At 40.4% G+C, this 25,517-nt stretch overlaps 1 protein-coding gene and 1 non-coding gene across 2 annotated transcripts in view; one reads left to right on the top strand and one right to left on the bottom strand.

Moving 5' to 3' along the window:
• Positions 1-23,967, bottom strand: part of LOC110675282 — a 685,744-nt gene extending 661,777 nt beyond the window's left edge. The window contains exon 1 of the mRNA XM_021839766.1: positions 23,298-23,967. Within this exon, the coding sequence (XP_021695458.1) occupies positions 23,298-23,384 (87 nt within the window). The 5' untranslated portion in view covers positions 23,385-23,967. The remainder of the gene's footprint in view (positions 1-23,297) is intronic.
• On the top strand, positions 22,247-22,320 carry Trnas-aga. The gene has a single exon. It is a non-coding gene; the product is annotated as a tRNA-Ser (tRNA).
• Positions 23,968-25,517: the final 1,550 nt, after the last annotated feature.

The raw sequence follows: 25,517 nt of genomic DNA, 5'->3' as shown, positions 1-25,517 counted from the left end.
AATTTTCAGCCTGAGAAAGATTTGAAAAAATAAGGATTTCTGTAAGTAGGGAAAATTATTGTTTTCTGAGAACAGTTAAAAAAAAATACTACGGCTGACTGAGGAAAAAAAAAGAAAATTATTTAACCGCTGCACTACACGTTGAACCAGTATTTCTTGCTCTAAACCAGCATCTTCTCAACAGTTTCAATTGCGCAAGAGTGCTTTCGAAAGGTTTTCTTTTGTTGTGGTTTAAAAAAAAATCAAACAGATTTATTTGATTGAAATAGTCGAATATACATGTTTGACAAAAGTACATACACTATTTCAGAATAATTTATTCAATTAAAAATTATATTCATTTTAAAAACCCTAGGGCAAATTCATCTCAGATACAAAGTAAACATTCTGCCAAAAACGGGAACTTATTTTATAGCATTGGTTTATTGAAAAAAAGGTAAGCTTAATGGAAAGAGAATTCTAGAGCAGAATTATTTTTCCAGAGGAGTCGATTAGATATGTCCGTGCAAAATTTGTAAAATAAATTTGATATGTTTCGTAGCATTTTGAAATTCTTTTGTAGCATGTGTGCTGTTTTTATCGTCGATTTTGTCTTTATATATTCATTTCAATTGCTATTTTAGAGATAACTTTCCGTTTTATGGTTGAACAGAAAGCTACCGCAGCTGCCATATTATTGATTTTTACGTAGCATCATCAATCGAATGCAAGAATACTTTGGAAACCACACCGACGACTGTTGTTTTTTGCATCTTGTTATACTACTTTGTTGTGATTGAATGATTTAATTCATTTAAGGTGAATATAAATCGAAGCCAAACCTCAAATTTTCAAGAGCACGAATCTGGAGAACCAAAAATTCGTTTAAGCTGAAAACTTAATCGATTGGTCACTAGCTGGTGGTGATCAATCGATTAAGTTTTCAGCACAAACGGGTGTTCGGTTCTCCAGATTTGTGCTCTTGAAAATTTGAGGTTTGGCTTCGATTCATCTTCACCTTAAGGAAAGATTCTCAAGCCTGCGATAGATCTATGCGGCTACCGCAGGACGGAATATGTGCGAATGCTCCGCACAATTACAAATCCTTTGGTATTTACTATTTCGAAAGAAATTATTTGTTTACTTTCTGTGGTTATATTTCTATAGAATTGAAATGAATCGAATGAAAATTGAATGTTGGTGAGTCTGAAAAATTGTTGTCTTTAACCCTTGCTTCAGTACAATGTCTCACTTAACAGCTTGAATATAAAGCTGACTGATTCGGTAAAAAAAAAGTTTCATCGATAATCAGTAAGATCGAGCTGATTATTACCCTATGTCCTTTTTTAATTAGCACCATGTATCATATGACTATTGTTTTGAGGCAAATAAAATACTTTTCTACTAATAATACTATTATACAGTGGCTGTTGAAATGTAATAATCCACAAACAAAAAAATAGTAATTTTATTTAAAAATAAGTTTGGAGGTTGCTATGAAAAAATGTTCTTAACACGACTGATGGTTGCGAAAAAAAAATGTCCTTAATGTAACTGGTGGTTGCAATAAAAAAATATGCCCTTAACCCGACTGGTGGTTGCAACGAGAATAAGTTCTTAACGTGGCTGGTGGCCGCAAATTTGTTCTTAGCAAGTTTTATTGATGCTGCTAGCGTGACTAGTGGTCACATATTTGTTCTAAGCAATGGTGGTGTTCACTTGCTATCACGACTGGTGGTCGCAAATTTGTTTCTAGCAAGTGTTATTGATGTTGCTAACACGACTGGTGGTCGCATATGTGTTATAAGCAATGGTGGTGTTCACTTTCTATTACGACTGGTGGTCGCAAATTTGTTATTAGCAAGTGTTATTGATGTTGCTAGTGCGACTGGTGGTCGCATATTTGTTCCTAGCAAAAGCGATACTCACATGCGTGCGCGACTGGCGGTCGTTAATGTAAGGATAATGTGTAGTATCTTACATCTATATGAAAAAAATGGAGTGGTGTTTATATGTCATGAAATAACTTGAGAACGGATCACGAATTGACATCCTTTTTTTACTGTTGAATTCGACAAGGGATGCGACATGTTCATGCGAAGAGAAAGTTAGAGAATGTCTCCGGAAAATTCAGGAAATCGGGATAAGACTTATGTTTCATTTTGTATAGGGGATGGCATGGTGTTTTACTACAGCCAACTTGATGGCAAGACGAAAGTTACGAAAGAACAAGGTATATACTAAACAAGTAAAGTCAAACAAATTTTTGAGTGAGTATTGCGGTTTGTATGTTTAGCAAGATGAAAGTCAAACGCAGATGCTACTCTGTTGAACACGCAATGCAGTCCATTAATAGCAATATTTTGTCTAAAATTAGTTCGTTTTAGATACTGTTGTAGCGTAGAATTAGCTTGCCGGATCTAATGAATGGAAAAGACATTCAGCCAATCAATATTTTGAACGCCGTTCTGATTGAGGGGGTACCATACAGCGGAAAAATATTCCGAAGTCACATGCACAAGTAAACAATTGAGATACTTGAGAAAATACCGGGCACCCCCGTTGGTTTGACCACATTTAATCTGAACACTTTTTAATTGGTACCCCGCTAATTTGCACATCGTTCAGATTAAAAATGGTTCAAACGTCATTTAGCTCATGGGACGGAGTAAGGTGGAATGGAACGCTGTGGAACGGAACGCAGAATCAAAACAAAACAGTGAAAGAGGTGACCAGAAACACGTTTCTAGGGTGACTAGAAGTTCAAATTAAAAATGAACCCCGATGGTTTGCATGAGTTATCGTTCAAATTAACGGGGGTGTACGGTATATAAAGGTGAAGTTTTTAGCTATGTGGAAGATATATCCTAACCTCTTAGAAGCATTTGCGATGACGTAGGACATTTGATTCTTGAATGCCTTTTCTATAGTCATGACGGTTTTCATGCATGGAAACCTTTGAATTATAGAATAGAGACGTTTTAATATCCCAGACCAAGTTTCATTAAACATGTGGGATTAAACAAAATGTTGAGTCTTCAATCACTTCAAAAATTTTCATTCCGGAGAAGAGGGAGGATGTGTGGCACTGAATAAACATTGTTATGGATCTTGGCTTCTAAACCTGTTATGATGGGCGACAATCAAAAGCCTATATTAGAATAATGTAGCATTGAATCGCACATCAAACGATCTAGTAGGCATGGAACAACTTCGACGACTCACTCCTATAGTAACATCAGAGTGAAATGTCAAGTTCTTCGTGGGGCTCCCGTTTGCTCACTTCGATTCCGAACTCCACAGATTCTAGTACATGACACTGAACAGTCTCTGTGTGAATATTTAACCCAAATAACCAGTGCAAAATTAGAATTGTGTTTTGTTTTTTTTTGCTGATCATTAGAAGCAAAATGAGTTATCTGTGAAGTGGTGCTAAATCAAAATGGCATGCAGAAACGTATTAGAAAATTATGCAAATTTATACGAGAAGAAAAAATTCAAACTTTAGGGGCGCCTTTTCTCAATGCCTACTTTTCTAATATGACACAGATATGCTTTAATAAGCAGAGCTCATTTGGCCATATTGATTTGCATTAATAATTGCAAAATTTCAAACATCTCATCTGAGAAAAAAAACGATGTCGAAGTGAATGATGACAATCCATGTTAGACAATAATTCACATATTCAAATTAAGTTATTGTGTTGTATTTTCGAAATAGAAAAACAATGGCCAAACATTTGCATCTTAAGCTAACAATTCCATAGCATCTCACAACACCATGGTAAGATACCAATGCAATGCTCTATTTTAACTATCAAATCACGTGCTCTCAACCAAGAAATAAGAAAACAAAACCGTCGCAACCCAACCGGAAACGTGAGTCCACATCCTAACGAACTTCGAATCACGTAACTCAAAACGGGCCGAGAAGCGACGAGAAAAAGCGACAGAAACCGACGGAAACTGCATCCAGCAGCACAAATAACGGAAGGCCACATCATCAGCGTTCGATAAAAATGTTTACCGGCAGAGCACCAACTGGAATAAAACGAGAAGCTTCCATAAATTTTCGAATAAAATCGCAAATAAAGCAAATTTTCCAGATCCTTCCACTTTTTCGCCATCACTCACACATAGCCGGTACCCGAGCAGAAGAAAATTGCTGCTGAATACCAAGCTAAGGTATTTTATATCAGATAATTTTTAATGCTTACCACCTGAATAGGATATGAAAGATAATAAGGTATGATAAGAGGTAAAATAACTCATGCATATTCTGCAAAAAACTCTAAATTGATAATTGGATCAAGTATTTCAATTCTTAAATGAAACATTATGAATTTTCAAACAACAGTGAATACCTAATGCTAACACCTAGAACAGTTCTCAGTGGCTTTCGAATACCTCCATGAGGTTTTTTTCATAGATTTTAACAATATGTTCAATACTATAATAATACCATTGAACTGTGGACAATACCTGGACTACTAAACAATACCTAACTACGGTATACGACTATGGTATGCATAGAAAGGTATGAGTTATTCGTTCCTACTCGGGTACCCAGGACGGACAAATTTGTTCCCTCTTTTGCCCCAAAGGGAACGAGTACCGCCTGCTTCCTACGACGGTAGCCTACTTGGATCATTCCCTACCGATTCCCAGAATGGTCTCCTACCTCGGAGGAAATCGGGAAAGAAAGTCACGAAAGTGAATGTATTTTCGATTTGTTATTACACATTATGTTTACGGTGGAGCTCGTCCTCCGGTCCTCGCCGTTCACATCCAAGCAGTCCGTCATGGTTCTGTGCTTCAACGGGAAAGCTCATCCTGCTGGAAGCGTATAAATTTATATAGCTCGTTTACCCCTCTCTGCCCGTGCCCATATAAAAAGCGATACCGATGCATTATAAAATATAAAATATCCGCATCGTGTGTCTGCCGGGGAACGAACAGAACCTCTTCCGGTTGGAGGGAACCACACTCAGCATCGTTCGACCGCTGAGATTTGGCAGACCGAATCCTCGTAACCATGGCACTTGGCATCGCAGCAGGCCATGGACAAAGTCGAGAAGTGGGCGACCGAACTGATACGTGAAATTCGGTTCGCTGACAACGGACTCCAATCCGATGCTTGCTTTGGTAGCCATAACTAGCAGCCAACCGAAAAGATGTCGACGCTGCATCCAAAACAGTGCACCACAAATCAGGTTAGAATGGTGTGCCACGGGTCAAATTGTCACAACGCTTATTTCTCCTTATGCGCTATGCATACCGTAATTGAGTGAGAGGTGGGTGTCTGAGACAGATGAAATCCATTTGCACGTATTCGAGCAAATATTAATAAGAATAGTTGGAGAAGTTTATCTTCTAGAATAGAGAATAAAGTTTCTTTTTTTTCTTCCTCTCATTTTTATAATAAGCAACTGCCGTAGTCCAGGAGTTCCTATAAAGAACATGAGCATCAATGCATTGATGATCATGCAATTTGAACTGGCTAATAAGGTTATTAATGGGAACGATCGAAATTGCACAGATGTCTATAAAGATGGAGCTTTTCATTATTGATTTATACAATTCGAGAACTTAAAATTTACATTCAAAGTCGATAATTTGACATGATTTCGAGAAATGAAAATGAATTATGACACGCCATCTAAAGATTGTGTCATTTTATAACTATGAAAAAGGTCCACTTTTTGTATTTAGCCCTCCAACTCTTCATTATAATATTCTACGTAAATTTCAACAGCCTCTCCTAAAGTAAATGAGAATCGATTTTAGTACTATACCATTTACTTTCACTAGAGTTTGCGTCCTTTGACAGATATTTAGATCTCAACTGTAAGGTCATCTTCAGTGTCGTGTATTATACTGAAGGCGGCCTTACAGTTGAGATCGGAACACGCGTATCTGTCAAAGGATACAAACTCTAGTTAAGTTAAATGGTATAGAACTAAAATCGGTTTTCATTTGCTCATGGGAATATCACTAAACTGCTCGAAGATTTATAATCATTCTCCTAAAGTGATATTTTTCAACAACTTTGATGAAGAACACATTTTGATCGGACGTTTGATTAGTTAGTAGGTACTGATCTCCAATTCTGGTGCAACCCGATAAGGTTTAAACACTTTTAAGTGACATGACAGTCCATATTCCATTTGCAATTTTCAATATCTCTATCATCATCATGTTGGCAACTTGACTGATATGTTGCCAAATCGAACAGCGTCATATTTTTTTTAATTTGACAGAATACACACATATACATACGGGTTTATTTGCCAAATTCGACATTCTTTAAAACTTTTTCCCGAGAAAGACTGCCGAGCGATAAGCAAATTTATTTTTCAACGAGATCTCTACACGCCCTGTTTACTAAAATTTGTGAACTGTTTTTTTTTTTCAGGATTTATCAAATTTCCAATACAACAAGTTTTTTTTGTTGAAATGAAGTAAAATTTCAACAATACAATGTTTTCACAATGAAATGAGGGGCCCAAACGCAAAAGGGGTGTAATCTAGTATGTAAGTGACATTTTGGTAGGTTTTGAGACAAGTATACAGGTAAATTTATAATTTTTCCACCGGCAATTTAGGTGATTTCTCCATCCACCACAAAACAATTTATATTTGGTAGAAAATTGGCTTGTTTTTTGAGTTTCCATACAATTTGTATGAAAAGGATAATAGTCGAAAAACATCAAAATCGTTTTATCAACAGCAGATTTACTTATATCCTTTTGCTTCTAATGCCCTCAAATATAAAGAGATACACTCCCGTGCATAAGTTTGGGTTCACCCCCTCAAAAACATACAAAAGTGTTCAGTCTATATCTCTGTGATTACACGTCCAATTCAAACTCTTTAAGCGGCATTCGAAAGGCAAAAAGTTATTCTTACTTCGTATGTATTTTTCCAAAAACATTCTTTGAACTTTGTATACAAAATATGTACTTAAAGTTGTGACATTTTTCAAAAAACACACTGAAAAAACATTACTGATTTCCTCAGCATTGGATCGACCAAAATTTTAAAACAAGGTGTCTTTAGAATCGTAATCTTATATTCTTTGAAGAGCACTCATGAAATTTTTGCGGAAAAATCTGAAAAGTATTCAAAATCAATGAAACAGTCAGTCAAGTTATCGTGCAAAAGTTTGGGTTCACCTGAACTTACTTAAATCTGTGAAATCTCAAACCAATCATGTACGCGCCATTATTTGCGCTCAAAAAAGCTTTAAACTTTTAAAATCGGTTGAAAAATGGCAGAGATATTGACAAAAATGATGTGCGTGCGGCTCTGGTGAACCCAAACTTTTGCACGATTTGCATCATACTGAGAGGTGAACTCAAACTTTTGCACGATGACTTTTCTGACTGTTTCATTGATTTTGAATACTTTCCAGATTTTCCCGCCAAAATTTCGTGGGGTCTCTTCAAAGAATATAAGATTACGATTCTAATGACACTTTGATTTAAAATTTTGATCGACCCAATGCTGAGGAAATTAGATATGATTTTTCAGTGTGTTTTTTGAAAAATGTCACAACTTTAAGTTTAAATTTAGTATACAAAATTAAAAAAGTGTTGTTGAAAAAATACATACGAAGTAAGAATAACTCTTTGCCTTTCGAATGCGGCTTGAAGAGTTTCAATTGGACATGTAATCACAGAGATATGGACAGAACACTTTTGTATGTTTTTAACGGGGTGAACCCAAACTTTTGCACGGGAGTGTACATAGTAATTTTCCAAGATACAAAGTTTTAACATATTGTATTTTATATATGACTATTTCATTCTGATGAAGTAACTAAAGAAAAATCATAGTTAACCTCGACTAATTTCTGGATTTCTTTTTTCAAAATCTTCATAATATAAATTATGTAGGAGGTATTGTAATGGATTATGCTAAAAGTTTATTACTGAATATTATTAATAGAAGTTTAGGAAACTTTGAGATTGACTTGGAAGAGTGCAATAAACAACCTTTACAATTGAACAATTAAACATTTGGTCTTTTCATAAAAACATTAAAACAGTAATCTATTTATTCCCTTTCATTTATTACGCTTTTCTTTTTTTAATCGAGGTAGATCACTTCGGGAAGCCCGAGATTAGATTCTAGGAACGTCAGAACTTGGGGGGTAAATGACTGGACAATGCGTACCATTGATACTTCGCGTACCTGCAGGTATAAAATAGTTCCCATTTGTGGTCCTTAGCCTCTTGTCCAGTAACTCCTATCCCTACCTCCCCGTGGTGCCGCCTGGGGTACGAGTAACCGTAGGGAAGATCGGGTAACCAACCCTGGTGGGACCTTGGTCGTATGCTGACAGGGAAGGGGGGCTCCTCTCTTCTGAGGGTGTAGCTTATCAGAGCGTCTGTTCTCCATGTTAGGGGCGGCTCAAAACAGCGTCTGTTCTCCATGTTAGGAGCGGCTGATCATCGTCCTAGTGCCAGCGTGGGACTCTAAACAGTGCTGTGCACGATGATCCTCCGGCAAGACAGGGGGTTGGTACAAGCCTTACAAGCCAGCCGTAAAAATCATCAGTACAGGAAGCATACAATGTAAATTCGGACCGGAACAATCGGCATAGACCCAGGCATCGAAAACGGACTAACGATTGGAAACTCGGATCATGGAACTGTAAGTCTCTCTGTTTCTTGGGAAGTACCCGCATTCTTTCAGAATTATTGAGGGTCCGCAAGTTCGACATCGTAGCGCTGCAGGAGGTTTGCTGGAAAGGATCGACGGTACATACGTATAGGGATGGTTATACCATCTACCAGAGCTGCGGCAACACACATGAGCTGGCCCGAGTAACACACATGTTATAATTGTGTATTATCAGCTTAAATATGACTAGTTTTGATCATATATCAGTTGATAATACAGAATTATAACATGTGTGTTGCTGGGGGGCACAGCTTTTATCGTGATGGGCGAAATGCAGAGGCGCGTGATTGGGTGGTGGCCAATCGACAACAGAATGTGCAAGTTGAGGATCAAAGGCCGTTTCTTCAATATCAGCATTATCAACGTGCACAGCCCTCACCTAGCAAGTGACGATGACGATAAGGACGCTTTCTACGCGCAGCTGGAACGTGAATACGACGGCTGCCCAAGCCATGATGTCAAAATCGTTATCGGAGATCTCAACGCTCAGGTTGGCCAGGAGGAGGAATTTAGACCGATTATAGGGAAGTTCAGCGCTCACCAGCTTACGAACGAAAATGGCTTTTGATTTCGCCGCCTCCAAAAACATGGCCATACGTAGTACCTACTTCCAGCACAGCCTCCCGTATCGGTACACCTGGAGATCACCCCAACAAACTGAATCGCAAATCGACCACGTTTTGATTGATGGAAGACACTTCTCTGACATTATCGACGTCAGAACTTATCGCGGCGCAAACATCGATTCGGACCATTACCTAGCGACGGTTAAAGTGCGTCTCCGTTGTAAACAACATTCGGTACCGACGCCCGCCACGGTATAATCTAGAACGACTCAAGCTACCCGAAGTCGCAACTGATTACGCGCAAAGCCTTGAAGCAGCGTTGCCGGAAGAGGGAGAGCTCACCGAAGCCCCTCTGCTGGAGTAGTCTCAAAGCAGCCATAAACAACGCAGCGGAAGGTGCCGTTGGGTTCGTGGAAGGAAATCGACGGAACGGTTGGTTCGACGAGGAGTGTCGGACGGTTTTGGACGAGAAGAATGCAGCGCGGGCGATGATGCTGCAGCAAGGCATCCGTCAAAACGTGGAACGATACAAACAGAAGCGAAGACCATCTATTCCGGGATAAAACAAACAGAAGCGAACCCATCTATTCCGGGATAAAAAGCGCCGCCTGGAAGAGTTGGAGTGCGAAGAGATGGAACAGCTGTATCGTTCTCAAGAAACACGTAAGTTCTACAAGAAACTAAATGCATCCCGCAAAGGCTTTGTGCCGCGAGCCGAAATGTGCCGGGATAAGGATGGTGGTATCTTGAAGGACGAACGTGAGGTGATTGAAAGGTGGAAGCAGCACTACGATGAACACCTAAACGGCGCAGAGGAGGAAGATCAAGACAGCAGGAGGAATGGCTTCATCAATACGGCGGATGAGGGAGACGTGCCAACTCTGTGGGAGTTAGGTGAAGTTAAGGATGCTATCAAATAGCTCAAGAACAACAAAGCAGCTGGAAAGGATGGTATTGGAGCGGAACTTATTAAAATGGGCCCGGACAAGTTGGCCACTTGTCTGCACCGATTGATAGCCAGGATCTGGGATACAGAACAGCTACCGGAGGAGTGGAAGGAGGGAATAATGTACCCAATATACAAAAAGGGTGACAAGTTAGAATGTGAGAACTATCGAGCGATCACCATTCTTAACGCAACCTATAAAGTGCTTTCCCAGATCATCTTCCGTCGTCTATCGCCACTGGCAAGCATATTTGTGGGAAGTTATCAAGCCGCACACTGGGGCAGAATCGAAAAAACGCGGAAACAACCTGTAATTCTTCGGAATGAAGAGATAGACGTTTGGTGTCTTCAGCGAAAATGGTCCTTTCAATGAGACCGATTTTTTGACATAAAGTCATATATTTTTGTATTATTCGCATAAATGGCTCATATGCCATTTCGGTCAAATGGCATTTTAGGTGTATGGTTTCTTCGGTAAAGTTGTTCATTGTTTTATGCTGAAAATTATTGCTGAAGACGTCAAATTTCCAAGGCCTACTGTTTTTAAAATATAGACATTTTTTTCTGAAAATGGTGCTAAAAACCGTAATATTTGAGTTTTGTTTGTATTTTTTCACATAAAATGCCATATATCGACTATGACTATGAAATGTATTGGCATAAAGCAGGTCTGGTACAAATTTGATGGTAAAAATAAAATTTTGTTTGATTTTTCAAAGAATATTTCCAAAAAACAGAGATATTGCGAATAGGCCATTCTTGCGATCGGGCAATTTTGGGCAGGTGTTTTCGTCGGCATCCACTTACGAAAGGTCAGAGTATTATTTTCTAGGATATGATATTCGATATATTTTTTCTAAGCGATCAGGAAGTATGCTAAGCTTATGAAAAGTTTCAAAATTATTATAGCAGTTTTCCAATGAAAACAAAAGTTCATAATAATAATTAACATCTTTGCGGTTTACTGGTGGTTACATTTACTTAAATATGTATTACATACATTGATTATGTATTTTCTATTCGTAAAAATGCCATAAGCGCCAGATTCATTATGTCAAACAATGTCGTTCGATTCGATATATAGGTAGCTATATTTTTTTTCTGAAAAGTTTATCGTTATTTTATCCTGAAAATAATTGCTAAAGATGTCAAATTTCCGAAGCCTACTAATTTTGACAAACAGACAAAATTTTAAGAAATTTTGTACAAAATATTTATTGTTTTGCTTGAAATTTTTCAGTTTTAATACCATATATCATCTAGGCCTATGTCATTTCTTGGCATGAAATAGAGCTGTTTGTTTGTTTGATTATTTTACGGAAGTTTCAATAAAAAAAACAGGGTTATTGTATATATTCTTGCGATCAGTCAAGTTCGGGCCGGTGTTTTTATCGCTATCCACTTATCCATTTTTGCCAAGGGCATAATGTTTAATATATTTTTTCAATGCTATCTGGAAGTTGACTCAGCTATAAACATGCTTGAAGTAGAAGTTTTCCAATTAAAAAGGCTCCAAATAATGATGAATATTCTATGTTGGACAGTTATTCATGCCGCGTGCATAAGTACTCGTATCATATTGGATTTCAGCCAAAGATTCCAAAACGAAAACTTATCGCAATGCACAGATGCATTTACTCTAATCAAAGACGAAATAAAGACGATCATTTCGCTTCCATTTGCCTAAAATTTGATGGCAGGTTAGGTAATATACAAACATATAAAATACTGAGAGTGTAACAAACAAACGAGTGCAAGTGTAACACAAGTTTGCCAAACTTCGGTACTGAGCGTAGTACGGAGAAACCGAATATAGTACTCAAAACAATTTTATCGATTTTTCAAAAATAGTGGGCTTTGGAAATTTTACATCTTTAGCAATTAATGTCATAAAATAACGATCAAATTTGCCGAAGAAATTATATACATACCTTAATTGTCATTCGACCGAAATGGTATGATATGAGTCTGGCGCTTAGACCATTTTTGCGGATAGAGCAATGTAAAGGCAATGTATATAACACATATTTGAGTGAATTTAGCTACCAGTGAACCGCAAGAATGTTAATTATTATTTTAAAATTTTGTTTTCATTGGAAAACTGCTTCATTGTGATGTAGAATAATTTAACCTTTTATAAGCTTAGCATACTTTCAGATCGCATAGAAAAAATATATTAAATATCATATCCTAGAAATTAAAAGACAATAATGCTCTGACCTTTCGTAAGTGGATGACGATGAAAATAACTGCCCGAACTTGCCCGATCGCAAGAATGGCCTATACGCAATATCCCTGTTTTTTGGAAATATTCTTTGAAAAATCAAAAAAAAAATTATTTTTACCATCCAATTTTTACCAGATCTGCTTTATGCCAATAAATGACATAGTCATAGACGATATATGGCATTTTAATTGAAAAAATACATGCGAAACTGAAATATTACGTTTTTGAGCACCATTTTCTCAAAAATTGTCTATATTTTAAAAACAGTAGGCCTTGGAAATTTGACGTCTTCAGCAATAATTTTCATCATAAAACAATGAACAACTTTGCCGAAAAAACCATACACCTAAAATGTCATTTGGCCGAAATGGCATATGAGCCATTTATGCGAATAATACAAAAATATATGACTTTATGTCAAAAAATCGGTCTCATTGAAAGGACCATTTTCGCTGAAGACACCAAACCTCTATCTCTTCATTCCGAAGAACTACAGGTTGTTTCCGCGTTTTTTCGATTCTGCCCCAGTGTGAGCCGGTTTTGTGGACGGATGATCGACGACAGACCAAATCTTTATGTTGCGGCAGATCCTCCAAAAGTGTCGCGAATATCAAGTCCCTACGCACCACCTATTCATCGATTTCAAAGCGGCCTGTGATACCATCGACCGCGAAGAGCTATGGAAGATTATGGACGAGAACGGTTTTCCCGGGAAACTGACTAGACTAATCAAAGCAACGATGGATAGTGTACAGTGCTGTGTGAAGATATCGGGTGCATTATCGGACCCGTTTGAAACACGCAAAGGACTTCGACAAGGCGATGATCTTTCCAGCCTCCTGTTCAATATTGCGCTAGAAGGTGTTATGAAACGGGCGGGCTTCAACATGCGGGGCACGATCTTCATTAAATCCAGCCAGGTGAAGCAGAACGGGTTGGATTGAAGGTAAATACGTCGAAGACGAAATATCTGCTGGCTGGAGGAACCGAGCGCGATAGAGCTCGCATAGGCAGACACGTGACGATCGACGGGGATGAGTTCGAGGTGGTGGACGAATTTGTCTACCTCGGATTAATGATAACGTCGGATAACAACTGCAGCAGAGAAATTCGAAGACGTATCATCGCCGGAAGTCGTGCTTACTATGGACTCCACAAGACCTTGCGGTCTGGTAAACTTCACTTCCGTACTAAGTGTACCATGTACAAGACGCTAATAAGACCGGTAGTTCTCTACGGGCATGAGATGTGGATAATGCTCGAAGAGGACCTGCAAGCGCTAGGAGTTTTTGAACGACGTGTGCTTAGGACGATCTTCGGCGGAGTATGTGAGAACGGCGTATGGAGGAGAAGAATGAACCACGAGCTTGCGCAACTCTACGGTGAACCCAGTATCACGAAAGTCGCCAAAGCTGGAAGAGTACGATGGGCGGGACACGTTGTGAGAATGCCGGACAACAATCCCGCAAAAATGGTGTTCAACTCAAATCCGGCCGGTACAAGACGAAGGGGAGCGCAATGAGCTAGGTGGTTTGACCAAGTGGAGCAGGATCTTGGAAGTGTGGGGCGATCGAGAAACTGGAGGTTAGCAGCCATGGACCGAGTTGATTGGCGTAACATTGTGGCGCAGGTTATGTCTTGAAGAACGTAGAGCCAGCAAAAGTAAGTAAGTAACGTCAGAACTTATATCCCGTGAAACGGGAAATCCCAAAATATCTTAATCCGGTGATTTTTTGTCCCGAGATGGATACTTAACTTTCTAATGATTTTAAGTATTTTATTTTTTCTTTTGCAAAAGTGAAGTGAAGTGTTAAAGTTTAATTAGTGGTTTTCTTAACAATAGTCAATTTAACAGCGATTTATTATGAAAAATTAGTTGAGTTCATGCCAAAAAAATCCAAGAAGGAATTCTAGAAAAAAATCCTGAGTATATAAAAAAATAGTTGAACGAATTTGGGAGGATTTTGATGAAAATCTCGAACAAAAACCTAGAGTAATTTCAAGTATAATTCCTTGAGAAGATCCAGTAGAATCCTGCGAGATCTTTTGAGTCTGAGGGCAATATCTTTCCTGGAATACCAACGAATATTTGATAAATTAAGCAATACCTTAAAAATACTCTACAAGAATCTCATAATAAACTCATGGGTGAATTTCCATCGGATTTCTTCGAGGAATACTAAGAACAACTCTGTGGGTTGAAGTTACGCTGTAAAAATTCTTGGAAGACTCTAAAAGAATTTTTGGCAGATAACTTTTGAATGATTTGTTTGAGTTTTGGGTCATTTGGCAAGATAAAATCACTGATCAATAGGACCACCACCACTCAAATCTTTTTTTTTTTTCGATCTGATATGGTACAAACCGTTTCTCGACCAAGCACTTGAACAAAGTCGCGCGAGAGAAACATATCGTTCAACGCTACTTAATTCAGTTTCAATCATCAATGACTGTAATGTGCCTGTATTGGTATGTCAATAATAGGAAATCAGTATGAATGTGCGTGTGAAAGAAAAGTATTGAAAACACGTGCTTTACTTTTATGCAAAATGAGGATCTTGAGTACTATTGTAAATGCATATGCTGCATTTTTATTATCTTAATATGTTTCGAATAAGACAAAACAAGTATTTCTTCTTCTTCTTGGCATAACGTCCTCACTGGGACAGAGCCTGCCTCTCAGCTTAATGTTCTTATGAGCACTTCCACAGATATTAACTAAGAGCTTTCTTTGCCAAAGTTGCCATCTTCGCATTCGTATATCATGTGACAGGTACGATGATACTTTATTTGCCCAGGGAAATTTCCATTACTAAAAGATCCTAGACCGATCGGGAATCGAACCCAGACACCTCCAGCATGGCTTTAAGATAATTGGTCGTAACAATTTATTCAAATGTGTGATACTGATGGACAAACAGACAAAGCTCTTAGAAGAAATAAAATTGAGAACATCGTTAAGCTCATGTCTTGACACATAGGCACCCACTTTAACACGCAATAGGAAGCAGTTATTTCCGAGTAGCTAAGCCCACTGATCATATGTAATTACTTCGTAGTCGTCTGTTTATTAATGGAACAAGATTTAACGAGTGTTTTTCAAAAAAAATATTGGACAGAGTTTGCTGATAATTGCGTAATTTAGGTTCGAAGGATAATATTTCCCGAAAAGAATACATTTTTACGCAATCTGCAATGCCTTTGAGTAAGGTTAGTAAAATGTAGAAAAAATATTTAATGAAGTCTCTGAATTTTATTCATTTAATTTATGAATTTTATTTTTTCTACTAAGCTTTCTTTGTCACTTTCGTAGCACGCATCTTCCGGATGGTGCGCTATCACCTGACGGATTTCCGTTCGTCGCGCTCCTCTCATACACTTCACTCACTGTCGCAATCCGCTTTGATTCCTCGCGATTCAAAGCTGCTTCTTGTGCTTTCCTCTTCTGAGGCATTTTAATTCAATTAAATTACAACCACTGGAGAAAGTCACGCTCAGTCTTGCAACAAGTTTGTTTACAAAATGATGGGAGGAAATGGGTAGGAATCAGTTCAACAGCTGATGAGCAATGTTGCCAATTGGTTGGATGGTGATCATTTACAATTTAAACAAGCATTCATGAAACATCACAGACCAAATACTTTTTTCTCTTTAAATTGAAAAAAGTTTATAACATATATAATACCGTTTATCATTTGTAATTTTATGTACATTTTCACATATTTCTACAAGACTTATGAATCAACACCTCAACTCTAGAGAAATAACAGGCGAATAATCTTGGCAGCCATCGATTGATGATGCCACCTCAGCCAGCATTTCTCATGGTGTGTGTTCGATTAGCTGCATGGGTTATATTGCTGTGCCTCTCCAAGTTGAAATGCGAACGGTTTGGCTTTAAAAAACACAGCTCTGGTCCTCACAAGTTCCTACCTCACGCTTCCACGGGTCAAACGATGACAAAGACCGCCAGCTAAGGATTGCGTACTTAGCTGGTAGTGCAGCCTGGGCACTGTTGTCCTTCTGACATCAGCTAGATTGAGGAGGTACGTCTCGAGCGTCTGTTCACCAGGAGGTGCGGCTCAAACAGCGTCTGTTCTGGTATCCAGCGGCTGAGTAAGAAATGCTGAATCGCGCACAGCTAAATCCAAGGTGGTAGCCCCATCAGCGCGATCATCCTAGTGTTAGTTGGGACGTTAAACAGAGCTGGCACGATGGCGCTCCGGCGAGACAGGAGTGTTGGCGTAGGCCCAATAAGCCACCCGTAAAAACCTTATTGCGAATAACATAGGACATAATACGACCCGGAACAATCGGCAAAGACCCACGCGACGAAATAAGGATTACGATTGGAAACTTGGAACATGGAACTGCAAGTCACTTGGTTTCGCAGGTTGCGACAGGATAATCTATGACGAACTACATCCCCGTAACTTCGATATCGTAGCGCTGCAGGAACTTTGTTGGACTGGACAGAAGGTGTGGAAAAGCGGGCATCGAGCGGCTACCTTCTACCAAAGCTGTGGCACCACAAATGAGCTAGGAACTGGCTTCATAGTGTTGGGCAAGATGCGACAACGCGTTATCGGGTGGCAGCCGATCAACGCAAGGATGTGCAAGATGAGGATAAAAGGCCGTTTCTTCAACTACAGCATCATCAACGTACACTGCCCACACGAAGGGAGACCCGACGACGAGAAGGAGACGTTTTACGCGCAGCTGGAGCAGATTTATGACGGATGCTCTCCGCGTGACGTGAAACTCGTTGTTGGCGACATGAACGCACAGGTAGGACGAGAGGAGATGTACAGGCCGGTGATCGGGCGGACCAGTCTGCATGCCGTATCTAACGACAACGGCCGACGATGCGTCAACTTTGCAGCCTCTCGTGGTATGGTAGTCCGAAGCACCTTCTTCCCCCGCAAAGACCACCTGGAGATCACCCGAGAACCTAACCGAGAACCAAATCGACCACGTTCTAATCGACGGAAAATTCTTCTCTGACATTACCAATGTTCGCACATACCGCAGTGCGAATATAGATTCGGATCACTATCTAGTTGCTGTATGTATGAGCTCAAAACTTTCGACGGTGAACAACTCGCGTCGAAGCCAAACGCCGCGGCTTAACATCGAGCGGTTACGGGACTCAGAAGTAGCCCAAGAATACGCGCAGCAGTTGGAAGTGGCCCTACCAACGGAAGAGCAGCTTGGCGCCGCCACTCTTGAAGATGGCTGGAGGCACATAAGATCCGCCATAGGTAGCACCGCAACAGCAGCACTAGGTTCAGCGGCCCCAATCAGAGAAACGACTGGTACGACGGCGAATGCGAGCAGTTGAAGAATGAGAAGAATGCAGCATGGGCGAGAATGCTGCAACACCGCACGAGAGCGAACGAGGCACGGTATAAACAGGCGCGGAACAGACAAAATTCGATCTTTCGAAGAAAAAAGCGCCATCAAGAAGAACGAGATCGCGAAGCGATGGAAGAGCTGTTCCGCGCTAAAGACACACGGAAGTTCTACGAGAAGCTTAACCGTTCGCGCAAAGGCTTTGTGCCACAAGCCGACATGTGCAGAGACTGTGACGCAATTCTCCTCACGAACGAACGTGAGGTGATCGAAAGGTGGCGGCAGCACTACGACGAGCACCTTAATGGTGATGTGGCCAGTAGCGGAGGTGGCACGGAAATACTTTTGCGAGCACGCGCGGACGACGAAAGACTTCCGCCTCCAGATCTCCAAGAGGTAGAAACGGAGATTAGACGGTTGAAAAACAACAAAGCCGCTGGAGTGGACCAACTTCCGAGCGAGTTGCTAAAATACGGTGGTGAAGCACTGGCAAGAGCGCTGCACTGGGTTATTTCCAAGATTTGGGAGGAGGAAGTATTGCCGGAGGAGTGGTTGGAAGGTGTCGTGTGTCCCATCTACAAAAAAGGCAACAAGTTGGATTGCGCCAATTATCGTGCCATCACAATTTTGAGCGCCGCCTACAAGGTACTCTCCAAATTCTATGCCGCCGTCTATCACCAATTGCTAGAGAATTCGTTGGACAATATCAGGCATGATTTATGCGCGAACGAGCAACAACGGACCAGATATTCGCCATCCGCCAGGTGTTGCAGAAATGCCGCGAATACAATATACCCACACATCATTTATTCATCGATTTTAAATCGGCCTATGATACAATCGATCGAGAACAGCTATGGCAGATTATTCACGAATACGGTTTCCCGAAAAAACTGATAAGATTGATCAAGGCGACGATGGAGCGAGTGATGTGCGTAGTCCGAGTATCAGGGACACTCTCGAGTCCCTTCGAATCTCGCAGATGGTTACGGCAAGGTGATGGCCTTTCGTGTCGAAAGACGAAGTACATGATAGCGAGGGGCTCAAGCGAAGACACGGCACGCACCTCGAGTTCATATTGACGGTGATGAAATCGAGGTTGTCGAAGAATTCGTGTACTTGGGCTCACTGGTAACCGCCGACAACGACACCAGCAGAGAAATCCAAAGACGCATCATTGCTGGAAATCGTGCCTACTTTGGACTCCGCAGAACGCTCCGATCGAGCAAAGTTCGCCATCGCACGAAGTTGACCATCAACAAGACGCTGATTAGACCGGTACTCCTCTGTGGGCACGAAACATGGACCCTACGTGCAGAGGATCAACGCGTCCTTGGTGTTTTCGAACGGAAGATGTTGCGGACCATCTACGGTGGAGTGCAGATAGAAGACGGAAGGTGGAGAAGGCGGATGAACCATGAATTGCACCAGCTGCTGGGAGAACCAACCATTGTCCACCTCGCAAAAATTGGGAGGCTGGGGTGGGCCGGGCATGTCACCAGAATGTCGGATACCAACCCGGTGAAAATGGTTCTCGAAAACAATCCGACCGGCACAAGACGATGTGGTGCGCAGCGAGCAAGATGGGTCGATCAAGTTGAGGACGATCTGCACCCTTCGCAGAATGCGTGCCTGGCGACGGGCAGCCATGGACCGAGTCGAATGGAGACGTCTCCTACGTACAGCAGAGGCCACCCAGGCCTTAGCCTGACTGTCGTCGTCGTCGTTGGATCCAGACCACCCAAATGCATAGAATCAGTAACTACTTAATTAACAAGATATTAAAAAAACCCATAGATATTATATGAATGCCGTTTGAAAAAAAAATCGGATATTTAATTGATGACACTCAAAACATAACCGTAATACTTCTTTTGATAAGAAAAGTAAGCCATATAAAATATGCACGTATATAATTCATCTTCTCAATGAAAAATAGAATGTGTTCAATGGAATTGCTAAATAATTATTTATGCAACAAGTTGCAAAATAAACAATTTTTCAGCACTAGTCGTACATTTATCCAACGAGGCTTGCCGAACATTTTTTAGTTATAATTTTGAGCATTCAGAAGAAATTCTTGGGGATAGCCAGTGAAATCTTTCAAATCTTGTGAAAATATTTTGTAATTTTTCAAGATGATAAATTCTTTTTTTTTTTTTGGAAAAATGACTAAACTTTTAGTAGGCATAGTGTACTCTATAGGATCATAGTTAAATCCTTGCATTGTCTGTGGGGTATTACAGACTTTACTTTCGGATGTGACTACCAATGAAATCTGCAGATTGATTATGAAAGCTCAGGAAGGCTTTCATAAACTTTAATTTAAAGAACAAAGGATCAACAAAGAACTAAAGGATCTATGTAGATCTTGTATTGTACGGGGCCGCAGCTTGAAAAAGGGACCACAGCTTCAATATTTCAATGTCATAAGCATAAATGGTTTGGAAAGGTTTCGAAATCACCTTAAATTCATATACTGACAGTTCATCCCGTAGTAACATTAGCCGATTCAATGTTGTGCATTATGGCTGAAATCGTTTGATCGTTAAACTTCCTCGCATAGAACACTCTTTTATGAGTTCATATGTACATCTCGTTTCATTCCGTATACTCGTACAAAGTAAATCGGATCAATCCGTAGCAGCTGTTAAAAAAAAATGTATTATCATAAATAAAATCGCAAAAGAGTACAGCTTAGTTCCTAATAAAATCTGCACACTAACATTGCATGCTATTTTTCGTTATATAAAATATGCACGTATATAACCTCCTATTCTGTACGTATAAGGCCTTTTCGCAACATTCTATACGTAAAACTTTTCACATACACTCCCGTGCATAAGTTTGGGTTCACTTCCTTAAAAACATACAAATTCAAGAAATGTTTTACGAAAAATATATACGAACTAAGAATAACTCATTGCCCTTCGAATGCGCCATAGAGAGTTAAATTGGCTGTGTAGTTACAGAGATATGGACAGAACACTTTTGTATGTTTTTTATGGAGGCAACCCAAACTTTTTCACGGGAGTGTAGATGTAGACGCAAAAGATGATTTCAGTATACATTGAGATAGTTCAAAAAATCGTGTTTACTCTACACCGCTTATTCGGTTCTAGATCAAATTATGAGTGTTCTCCCAAAACTTGAGCTCATTTGGATGAACACTAAGATTTCACAAGCCCACAAGCCTCACAAGTTTGTATGGAGATTATTATGGGAAAAGCAAGCAATTCATCCAATCGGTCATAGTGCTTGCCCATGTGCTCTTGAGGGTTAGATCTATGCTGATACTGTTAGATGCATTAGTCAGCTACAACTTTGCCGAAGACCGTATTCAAATATACATTATATATTGTATTATTCAACTGTAAAGGACACCCATATAACCAGAATGTACTATACATACATTCTGGCTATTCGGTTGTCCTTTACAGTTGAATAATACAATATTGGTTTAAAAGTGTTATTCTGCCGTTTACACATGTTATTATAGAAACATTGCTAATGCCATGAAATAAATCAAAAATGTCTCTTCCTGATTATTTTTCGAAATGGGGACGGACCTGATGTAGGGGTTAGAATACACGCCTCTCACGCCGAGGACCTGGGATCGAATCCCATCCCCGAGATAGTCACTTATGACAAAAAAGTTATAGTGACGACTTCCTTCGGAAGGCAAGTAAAGCAGTTGGTCCCGAGATGAACTAGATGTAGTGAAAATGGCAAGTAACAGGGATACTTGTCTGTTCATACAATAAAGATAACTCCATAACTCAATTATTAGAATATTTTTGAAGTTCGTTTCGGAAATTTCATTGCCGATTGTTTTGCAAAATCTACTTAAACTTTCGTTTTTTAACAACTACCGAAAAGCTAAACATTACATATAATTTGCAATTGGATTAGATGGACAAATTGATGTGAAGATTTGCGAAAAAGTTACACGTCTTCTCAGTGAGAATCGAACTCACGACTCCCCGATCTCTAGTTGGGGCGCGTTAACCACTACGCCATGAGAGGACTCATGAACGCAGAAGTTAACCTGAATTCGATTTCAGCTCAATAATCACGTGGTCCTCTTTCGCAAAGTGCACCTCTTTCGGAAGAATTAGATGCCCATCCAAACACAACGCTTTCTATATATATCCAATGCCTAGCCCGAGAGCGCATTGTTTTTTAGGTATAGGAATAGCACACTACACTACGTATAGAAATAGCACACTAGCACCGACGTTTGAGAACGTCGCGACCCATTGGAAGCCCACACAATAGAAACCTCAGCCAGCGCAGTTGCTGGCTAGTGTAGTGTGCTATTCCTATACCTAAAAAACAATGCGCTCTCGGGCTAGGCATTGGATATATATAGAAAGCGTTGTGTTTGGATGGGCATCTAATTCTTCCGAAAGAGGTGCACTTTGCGAAAGAGGACCACGTGATTATTGAGCTGAAATCGAATTCAGGTTAACTTCTGCGTTCATGAGTCCTCTCATGGCGTAGTGGTTAACGCGCCCCAACTAGAGATCGGGGAGTCGTGAGTTCGATTCTCACTGAGAAGATGTGTAACTTTTTCGCAAATCTTCACATCAATTTGTCCATCTAATCCAATTGCAAATTATATGTAATGTTTAGCTTTTCGGTAGTTGTTAAACTTCCACTCGGCTGGTTGGCCGTAAACCACGATTCATAATTAAAAACAAGTATTTCGTTTTTTGTTGTAGAATTCAGTTGAGCTACATTGTTGTTCCAACCATTTAGCATAAACCACCAATGTACTTTCGGTAAGTCAACAAAAGAAGCCTTCTTCCCCTCGTTGATCGATTGGAACTAAGTTTCCTTTATGCCCTAGGCACAAAACTTCGTCCGGCCATTAAAAGATACTAAACCATAATTTTATGCACCCAGTCGTAAAAGTCATGCAGCAACTCATTAATGGCAATAAGTCTCTTGTGGTTTTGTGGAAAATGACCCATAATCCTCTTTATTTCAATCCCAGATGACCCGCTTTCAAGCCTCAAATTGCGCCCCCTCACTACCAGGGCCGGAAGGAAATTGCCAAAGTTTTCATTTCAAACAAGGAAAAAACTTTACGACCTCGTCTGCCTGTCATAACCGTAACGACAATCGCATCATAAGCCATAAACGCCGTACTGGCCTTCCTAGTGGGGTATCTTTGATGTGCGCACGATGGTCACCATCCTTTCGAAACCGCAGTAGGCTGAGGGGAGAAAAAGAAATCTCCGATGTTGTTTCCTTGACAACCCATACGAGGGCACCCAAGTGGACAACTCAAACGATCGTTAATCACCAAATCCCTCTTCTTTGACCCCAGCAGTCGTCCTCCGTTTTGACTTGACTTGTTATCAGTGGCTCGGCCAGCCTTTGAGAAATGGACTCCCCCAACCCAACCAACCGTACGACACTTCATTGAATTACACCCTGCTTTTGTCCAAGTTTCTTATCACCGCAGGCTGACCCGTGCATGCGACCAAGAAACGAGGAAATAAAAAATAACAAGAAATTTTCCTTATCTTACCTTGTATCTTAAATGGAAGCTTGAATAAATCACACCCGGTTTCGCTCTGGTCGCCTTCTCTGGTGGAAAAAATCCATCTTTTGCCATTTCCCTTGCTCTCACTCTTCACTCGCTCTGACAATAGTAGGCCCTGCTTTTCCTTAGAAACGGAAGAAAGGAATTCACCGAGGAAAATGTCAAGCACACTTGATTGTTTTTCGTGCAGGGTCTTTTACTTCTCGTTCCACTACTGACGTATTACACTCCATTCAATATAGGTAACTCCACTACGGTAAGCACTGAACTGAGAGCTTCCAGGAAAGCGATATTTTCACTTTACCACGCACTTGTCTATTGCGCTCGAAACAGATATAACTCAATTTCCGCTTCCGCGAATCGTTCCCCCTTTCTTGCCAATGATGTAACGAACTTCGCCAACGAATAAAGTGTCAATGTGTTCCACCCATCGCAGAAGGCTGGAAATTTGGACTTTACAACTTCACACTAGAACTTTTTCATTCAGCTGTTTCCTCTAATTTGAAACTATTCACAAATTTTGGCGATCAAGAGTGAGAGACAACTGGTGTCCTGGAACTGGAAGAAGAGTGAACAACCTTCGCGCCAGACCGTCACCGATGAACTGAACTGCAACGTCCACCGCTAAACAGTGAGGGCTCCACACGAGCCTCCACATAAGATAGCATCACCAGCCAGGAGCAGCAGAAGCAGCAGCATATCCTGTCGGGTCAGAATCGTGCTCCCCGCGCGTCCTGGCATCGATTCCGCACGCATACACTCTCCAGTGGCAGCTCCACGTCTCTGCGAATTCACTTTTTTGCAGCGCGCCCGTTGGAAAAAGCTTGAGCGCACCCACGTCGGCTGTCGACCAAATTCCGTCCAGACGGCCAGACGAGGACGAGCAAGAAAAGGACGAAAAATCCGACGCACACGAACCCTCCCACAAATACATTGAAACCTGTGGCCCTATCTTTCCAATCGTTTCGCAAAATGCACCGAACACCCGAATGGCCCCCGAATCGCTCCCTGTTCCCCATCGCAGCAGGCCTGGCGAAAGCTTTTCCACCTAAATCAGAACATTTCCCCATGCAGCTGTCAAAGTTCGGTTCCAACTCGGGGCGACCACATCCAAGCATGCGCCTTAGCTTTTCATCGACATCGATGAAGAACGACGAGTTGGCGGCGGCCTGCTTCGATGGCCAACTATTGTCATGGAAATGTGCGCCTACCCCACTGAAAGGGTGATAGTACAATTCACTTGTTTATTTTAAAATTAAATACCCTGCACCCTCTCAAACCTCAGCTGGGCAGAATGGGCGAAGTTGCTGTCGCCAAAATGTTCCATGTCCTGTTCGCCGCGGAAGGACGATAGCGAAAAAAAAAAACTTGAATCCAACACAAGCAGAAATGTTTATTATCTTTGATGGTAATAAGATTTTTGGCGAGTAAGCGAACAACAACGAAAAAACAGCTCGCGTGGAAAGTGGGAAGAGGCGCGGAAAAACCTTATACCTATTTCGACAGACTGTCAGCCATCCGGCGCAAGCTGTCAGTAAGTTTTCACCCTCGCCTTGCCGCCCACTATGATGCTTGGTAGCACTGCAGGCCGTTCATTGTCTAATATAGTTTCTAATGCACCCTTCTCCTCGTACAAAATTTATTTTAAAGAAACAGCATCGTTAAGTGTATTTTAATTATCACCTGCTTGGTTTGAATTTAGGAATGATTTTAGTTTATCTTTTTATTTTGCTAAGATAAAGTTACAAAGAGCGTTCTAAGTAAGATTCAAAGTTTAATGATACACTATCGGAGACGAAAAAACGTTCATGCACGTTGCAGCTGCCCATAATTTGAAGGCGCGTAATGTAATAGCAGGATTGGTAGCAAGTCTCTTTTCATAGACTTATAGAGACCAAGTCTCTATTTTTAAGATCTCTTAAATCTATTCTAACCAAAAGTCTTTCAAGTTATTTATTTTTTTGTTCTTTAAAGCTATTTATTCCGCTCGTAATTAATCCTGCTGTCAAATTCTAGCGACTCCAGAGAAACCTCCAGAAAGTATTGCGTGACTATTTCTCAGGTTCTTCAAGAATTTGTTCTCAGATTTATCGAGGGGAAGTTTCGGGAGTTTAACAAGTGATTTTTACAAAATTATCTTATGGCATACTTTCAGGGACTCATCCAGATATCTATTCAGAAATCCTCTTGTGATTTCCCACCAAA

The sequence above is a fragment of the Aedes aegypti genome, chromosome 2 (genome assembly GCF_002204515.2).
Source record: "Aedes aegypti strain LVP_AGWG chromosome 2, AaegL5.0 Primary Assembly, whole genome shotgun sequence".
NCBI classification, from domain to species: Eukaryota; Metazoa; Arthropoda; class Insecta; order Diptera; family Culicidae; genus Aedes; species Aedes aegypti.
Note: the sequence above shows the minus strand (reverse complement) of the source record. Positions and strands in the feature narration are given on the sequence as shown.